The sequence below is a fragment of the Nematolebias whitei genome, chromosome 20 (genome assembly GCF_014905685.2).
Source record: "Nematolebias whitei isolate Nwh7 chromosome 20, NemWhi1, whole genome shotgun sequence".
Taxonomy (NCBI): Eukaryota; Metazoa; Chordata; class Actinopteri; order Cyprinodontiformes; family Rivulidae; genus Nematolebias; species Nematolebias whitei.
The window spans coordinates 33,204,625-33,211,761 of NC_056517.1; the positions used below are offsets into that span (position 1 = coordinate 33,204,625).

The following is a 7,137-nucleotide window of genomic DNA, read 5'->3' on the forward strand; positions in this document are numbered from 1 at the left end:
TAAAATGTGCAACATAGAAGCTAAAATGAGCAACACGTTGGTTAAAATGGAGCAACATAGAGGCTAAAATTAGCAAAACTGTAGCTAAAACAATCAAAACCAGCAGAAAATAAGCAAGTTAAAAGAGAATGATAGCTGAAAGCTAACAGAACAAGAATTAAAAGCCAAACGTAGCATAGCAGTAGTTAAAAGCAGCAAAGCCATAACTAAAAGGAGCAAAAGGGCATGCAACAGGAGCTAAAAGTGTCACATGAAGACCAAAATAGAGCCAGAGCATCATCTATCATCATTAAGGGGGGGTCCGCCACATCGCTTTAAAACAAAGATCCTGTGTTAGCCTCAGAGTCGGGGATGACTCTCAGCTACTACCACAGACAATTTTAGCTTAAAATCTCTAGTTGTAGACATCTAATGTGGTTGATAAGATATTTTGCTAACGGACAGATAACGAGCCGCCTTCACTCACCTTTGATGTGTTGAAAGCCCCATCTTTGACTTTCGTCAGCAGCTCGCGGACATGACTTGTAACTGAAGTTACCTAAAGTAGAAAATACTAATTTAGTTTCATGACGAGTTGAAGCAGGAAGTCAAGATGTTGCTCATTTAAATGAATCCCAGAGGATCAATGACGTTAATCTGTTTAAATCAAGGTTGAAAGAGTTGGGCATGTTTGAAAAGCACTTGGAAAGGGATTCCACTCAAATATCACACTTCAGTACTAAAATTTAAACTTTCTTCTAATTAGATTATATAAAGAAAAAACTTATTACGTTTTGCCCATTTATCTGATTATAGATATAATTAAAAAATATTTATTAACTCTAGAATATTTATATTGTTTAAATTTATAAGGGTTTAAAAGTCTAATGTAACTTAAACAAATCGTAAATATTATTGTTTATTAATTTAAATCTTTTAAAAAGCCCAGCTTTGTGACAGGAAGAGGACTGTTGTTTCAAAATAAAAGCACCGTGTTAGCTTACCTGCTCAGTGAGATCATTCAGGAGTTGAACAGCTTTCGGTAAATCTCTCTCGATTAAATCCTGTAAAAAAAAAAAAAGTATAAAAATTAGACCTTGACCTGTGAACAATGTATAAATTTAAATTTGGCTACAGAGAAACACGTTCGCTGCGGCCTCTTCGCAAATTTTTTTTTTAAATACACCACTCATTTCTATAAATATTGTCATAAAATTTAAAGTAAAAACACTAAAAATCTCAAATGTATTCAAAAACATAATTGGAAACCAAAAATAAGCGTTTTAATACCAATTATTCAACCTTGCTTTACTCACGTTGTCAACCGGAGCCGCCATTTTGATTTTGTTGCGGAGCTACGGAAGCCGCGAGGAGACAGAAATGATCTCGATGCTGAAAGTGATAATATCTAACGAGTTTTCCTAAAAATGACAGATGTTGTGCGTGCGTGTGCGTGCGTGTGTCAGAGGGGAAGTGATGGTGTGATAATCTCTGGGGTACCTGCCTGACTTCATTTACTCTCAGATCTCTGAGCTGAAGAGTCGAGGTAAGACAGAATTTAATCGAAACTACTGTTTTTAGTTTGTTTAGACACTAAAATATGAGCAAACTGAGCTTCTAAATACAAGAAAAACATGCAAACAACTATAAGGGTTTACAAATTAAATTTAGAATTACAAAATTGAAGTTTATTTTTTAAAACTTCTAAATAACTAAAGAAGTTGAAAGAAAAAAATAATTAAAAAACCTACTGAGAATAATATTAAAGTGTTCGTTTTTCTATTCAGATAATTTCAGAAAAATAAGCATTTAAAGGTTTGTTTTCACATTTCTTTATTTATTGTTTTAAGTTTTAATTATAAATACAAAGAAAAGTATGTTTTATAACTTTTTAGGAAAGATCTCTATTGTATTTATTTTTACTGTTTGTTTTGCTCAATTTAATCTTTAATATTTGGGTAATTTATTTAGAAAGTAAAACAGATTAGTTTATTTGTTTTTCCTATTACAGTCAAATAATTTCCTAAATGTTTTCTACCATAAATTAGTAGTTTTTATCATTATTAAAGAAATGGAGCAATCAAATTATTTTACTTTTTTATAGTCCTTTTTTTAGTTAGTTGATTAAATAAAAAATATTCCTGGATATCTTCTCCCATTTGGGTAATTTTATTGTTTTAATTTAGTTAATTTGCTGTTTATTCAGGGATATTGTTTGTTAAATTTTAAACTAGACATGTTTTATGGGTTTGTTTGTTTTTTTTCTTCTTTTTGGGTCAAAATATTTAGTAAAATAAATCCCCAAACTTTGTAACTTCACTAAACAAATGAATTATTTTATATTTTTTTATAAAGTTTTACCCGAAAATATCTTCAAATTTGCTTCTTTGTGATCAACTTTATTGATTCCGTTTGAAAATAAATCAATTTAAACAAATGTTTTAATATGATTTCATTAATGGGGGGGGGGGGGGGATTGTAAAATAAATAAAAATAAAATAAAAACCCTTGAAGCTTTGCTCTGGTTTAAATGTGAGGCCGGCGTATTACTTTCGTTTTTACGTGTTTTTATATTCGAGTTGTTTTAGTTTGACTAATTTTATTTTATTTGTTCGCTCTAATTTCAAATAAAAACTGAATTTGTCTCTTTTTTTAATAAATGTTAATCTAACCTTTGACCCCTCGTCCCAGATGTCTGATTCCAGGGTGTCCTCCGTCATCCAGGAGTGGGGGTCCTCGTACCCGGGTCAGGTCCACGGTCAGGTTCTGAGCTCCTCCAACCAGGGGGCCCCGACCAACCAGATGTCCCCGATGGACATGATGTCCTACAGTCAGTGTCAGGGGATCATGAGGGGGGGCGCTGAGGACAGGGAGCAGGTGGCGTTCCTGTCCTACACGTCCGGCTCCGGCGGGTCGAGCCACCATCAGATCAACGCTCAGCAGGTGAGCTCAGACGCAGAGACGCCGTCCACTTCCTGTCTCGTCTCTGTCAAACAAACGTCTCCTCTTGGCTCCAGGACTTCTCCCCCTTCCTGCTGCCGTCCCTCCGGGCCCCCGTCTCCAAGAGGGTCATCAGCAAGGACAGCGCCGAGTACCGCCAGAGACGGGAGAAGAACAACATCGCCGTGAGGAAGAGCCGGGACAAGGCCCGGCGGCGGGTCCTGCTGACCCAGCAGAGGGCCCTGCAGCTGCAGGAGGAGAACCAGAAGCTGCAGGTCAAGGTGGGACAGCTGAGCCAGGAGCTGGACACCCTGAGACACATCCTGTCCCAGCGGCACCTGCAGGGGCCCGACGAGCACGGCCTCTGACGGTCCAGCTGGGAAACTGGAACTCCGAGGCCCGGCTCGCGTGCGAAGTAGAACTGGACTTTGTGCAACGGATGAAAAGCAGAAGCAAGAGGTGGTTATCGGCGCCGTGTCTGTTAGCAAAATATCTCACGAACTACTGAGCGGATCTTAACAAAACTCTCAGGAGACAATCGCTGAACGTTCGCCGACAACTCTTTAACGCTTGAAGTCAGCACGATTCAAGATGGCCGCCACAGCTGATCAAACCTACAAAACACAAAAACAGCTTTAACCCGGCCAAGCTTGCAGGCATCAGGTTAAAACTCGGCCTGGTAGTAGCCGAGAGTGATCCCCAGCATGACGTCCTGAACTCTAACTGATCACAGCAGTGACTCATTTGTCTGTTAGCAAAATATCTCATGAACAACTGGAGAAAATTGAATGAAACTCTCAGGAAGTAGTAACGATACGCACGCCTACAAACCTTTAAGCTTTGGGGGTAAACATGATTCAAAATGGCCGCCACAGCTAATCAAACGTGCATCTCCGTCAGTTCAGCAGATACTGAGCTAAAAGTACACGACCAGGCGTTTTTGATTTTATTTATTTACATCAACGTAAACAAAATAAAATCTGTACGGTCGTATAAAGAGTTTGAGACTTCACTTATAAAATTTAAATATGAGGATATTTCATGTCGATCTGAGCGAAAACACCCAGAAAGTCTTCAAACGGAATTTTTTCCCGTTCCGTTGCTTCATCACCTACCTGACTTTTGTTGTCCTCGTCAGGGTTGATCGCAACTCCTGTTGCCCAACAGAGTTGCCCAACAACCTGTGGTTTGTAGTTGAGGCAATGAAATCTAAGAGTCTCTCTGGATTATTACGTGATTTATCATCAAACATAAACCGTGTGAAGATTTTTCAAGGGTCAAAGTAAATAATAAAAATAATTTCAGGAAGATTTTACATCTAAATGTTATGAAATGTGAAGTTTTATAATATGACATAAAAAGCAAATCTCCTAAAATAAATTTATTAATTTCTTCTCAATTTTGGGCTTTTGTTGATCGATTTGAACCTTTTTTTTTTAAATCATTGTGAATTATTTTAAAGCAAACTAATGTATTTTTGTACGGTGACCTTGGATGACCTTTACTTTGAATTGGTGCCGTATGAACAATTTAAATAAACTGAACTGAAGCGATGATCCTCGAGGATTGTTCTCATCAGGTCGAGGTTCTGCCTCAAGCGGAGGAGTTCAAGTTGCTCGGGTTTTTGTTCACGAGTGAGGAATGAACGGAGCGTGACATTGACAGATTGGTGCAGCGTCTGCAGTATTGTGGACTCTGTGCCGGTCCATTGTGGTGAAGAGGGAGCTGAGCTGTAAGGCAAAGCTCTCTGTTTACCGGTTGGTCTACGTTCCAACCTTCACCTCTGGTCACGGTGATCGTGGATACAGGAGGTTGACATGAGTTTCCTCCTCAGGGTAGCTGGAGTAGAACCGCTGCTCCTCCACATCGAGAGGAGTCAGTTGAGGTGGTTTGGGCATCTGGTAAGGATGCTCCCTGGGCGCCTCCCTAGGAAGGTGCTTCAGGCATGTCCGACTGGGAGGAGACCCCGAGGAAGACCCAGGACACGCTGGAGATGCGTCTCTCATTTGGCCTGGGAACGCCTTGGAGTCCTCCCAGAAGAGCTGGAGGAGGTGGTGAGAGATGTCTGGACCTCCCTGCTCAAGATGCTGCCCCCGAGACCCGACTTCAGAACAAGTGGAAGACGGACGGAACGAACAGAGTCAAGACGAGGCTCTGAATCCCAACTCTCAAGCACGGCGGCGGCAGCATCATGGAATAGCTTTGACTTGGCCGCAGTTTGGTTCCGACTGGTTTCTGGTTGGATAAGTCAGGCTAACGTAGAAGACCAGAATTAAACTGGGATCACGGGTACAAAACCTGATCCAGTTACAACTTACAGATTAGCCACTGTTAGCTTCTCTGAGCTGACCTGCTACTAAAGTGGACTTCTACTGCACCAAAACAACTTTTTAAACTTTTGTATTCCGGCAGAACTTCCAACTGATCCGTAGTTTTTGTTGAAATTTGACGATTTATCACCGGGCCGGGCAACGAGAAAACTTTATTTTTATTGAGCCGGAGCGACGCCATCGGGAATTCAAGCCGTATGTAAAAATAAATAAATAAAATCCATAAGCTTCAGAACGACGCCAAGCATTATACGAAGGGATTTCCCAGGGGCTACGGCAGCCAGCAGAGGAAAACAGTGGAGGTTGACGAGACGAAGGGTTGGAAAACTTTGAGCTAAAAGTTTCTTGTTGCTATTTTTACTCGATGACGGCGAAAATCGAAATGTGCACCGCGTTCGCGCCGCAGCTCATTCCGACAGCGCGGGTCACAAATATGGATCTGTCCGAGCGCGGCAGTAAAATATGGAGGGAACTCTACAACAAATTAAACTTCTGCAACCTGCTCATGGTTCTGAAAGTCACTAAAGCCGTTTGTTGTGTCGTCACTCCACCCTGGGAAGAAGAAGAATCATTAAAAGTTAAAAAAAGTCACGAATGATGCCAGAGTCAGGTCTTAAACACAACTGCCTCACAGCAGAAGAGTGCGCTGATCGATTCCCGAAAGCGACCCTCTCGTCACCCGCCACGCTCTTCACCATCAGCAGCCTAACCCACAGAAACGGACCCGCGGACCGTTGCAACCCAACGGTTTCCCTTTGGGCGAGATTTCGACACAGAGGACGAAGATGAGGAGCGCAGAGATAATATCAGCTGCCAGGGCCTTCCTGTGGCTGTGATGGTGATGAAGGGACACGGAGGAGGAGGAGGAGGAGGAGGAGGAGGAGGCGACAGTTTCTCATTATTTACTCAAGGATTATTCCGTTTCCTGAGGATTTAAATTCACAACAGAATCTGTTTTATCACGTCACAGCAGCTGTGGGGTTTCCTCTCAGGTAGGTGCGTGGGCTTATCGCCCGCCGCCTTTCACGCCAGAGATTCAAACTGTCGTCAGCTCCTTTGGATACGTTTAGCTTCTAGTCATCCTTCTAGCTATCAGTTCAATTCAGTTTATTTGTTTAGCACCAAGTCACAACAGAAGTCACCTCAGGGCACTGAAGAGGAACATTCATACTGTATAACAGACTATATGGGAAGATTAGAGCTGCATGAAGGTAAAATGAAAATGTATCCCACGCTGTTTAATAACTTCACCTAATGGATGCATATACAAGGTAAAGTGTATTGGTCCAAGCACTGAACCCTGAGGAACTCCATGACTATCTTTGGTGTATGATGAAGATTCATTATTTACATTTACAAACTGGAATCTATCAGATAAATATGATAAACCAATTTAGAGCTGTTCCTTTAATCCCAACATCATATTCAAGCCTCTGTAGTAAAATATTGTGATCAACTGCATCAAATGCAGCACTGAGGTCCAACAGGACGAGTGGAGACACCTGTCCATTGTCACAGGCCATGAGAACATCATTGGTATCCTTCACCAGTGCAGATTCAGTGGTGTGGTGAGCTCTAAACCCTGACTGAAACTATTCAGATTAGTTCTTTGCAGATGATCACGTAACTGACCTGCAACTATCCTTTTGATACTTGGGGCCGCTGTGGCCGAGTGGTTAGAGCAGTCGTCCTCCAATGCAAGATTTGTGGGATCGATTCCACCAGCAGTCACATGCCGAAGTGTCCCTGGGCAAGACACTAACCCCTCATTGCCTCTGATTTGTCTTTGTAGAGATCTAGAGTGCTGTATGAATGGGTGAGGCTCAGACTGTGTTGTAAAGAGCTTTGAGTATCTTGATATGATAGAAAGGTGCTACACAAGTACAGT

General features: G+C 41.5%; 1 protein-coding gene and 1 long non-coding RNA gene across 3 annotated transcripts; one reads left to right on the forward strand and one right to left on the reverse strand.

Annotated features, from left to right (window-relative positions):
* Positions 1–465: 465 nt before the first annotated feature.
* On the reverse strand, positions 466–3,187 carry LOC119426352. Of its 2 annotated transcripts, none has more exons than XR_005187616.1 (3): positions 2,652–3,187; positions 984–1,043; positions 466–538 (listed from the first exon to the last, which is right to left on the reverse strand). It is a non-coding gene; the product is annotated as an uncharacterized LOC119426352 (long non-coding RNA). The 2 variants fall into 2 exon arrangements; XR_005187615.1 differs by lacking the exon at positions 2,652–3,187 and adding an exon at positions 1,296–1,357.
* On the forward strand, positions 2,670–3,358 carry cebp1 (CCAAT/enhancer binding protein (C/EBP) 1). The gene is made up of 2 exons (XM_037693914.1): positions 2,670–2,922; positions 2,997–3,358. The coding sequence occupies exons 1-2, from the start codon at positions 2,671–2,673 to the stop codon at positions 3,285–3,287; spliced, it is 543 nt and encodes a 180-aa protein (XP_037549842.1). The 5' UTR covers position 2,670; the 3' UTR covers positions 3,288–3,358.
* The last annotated feature ends 3,779 nt before the right edge of the window (positions 3,359–7,137 follow it).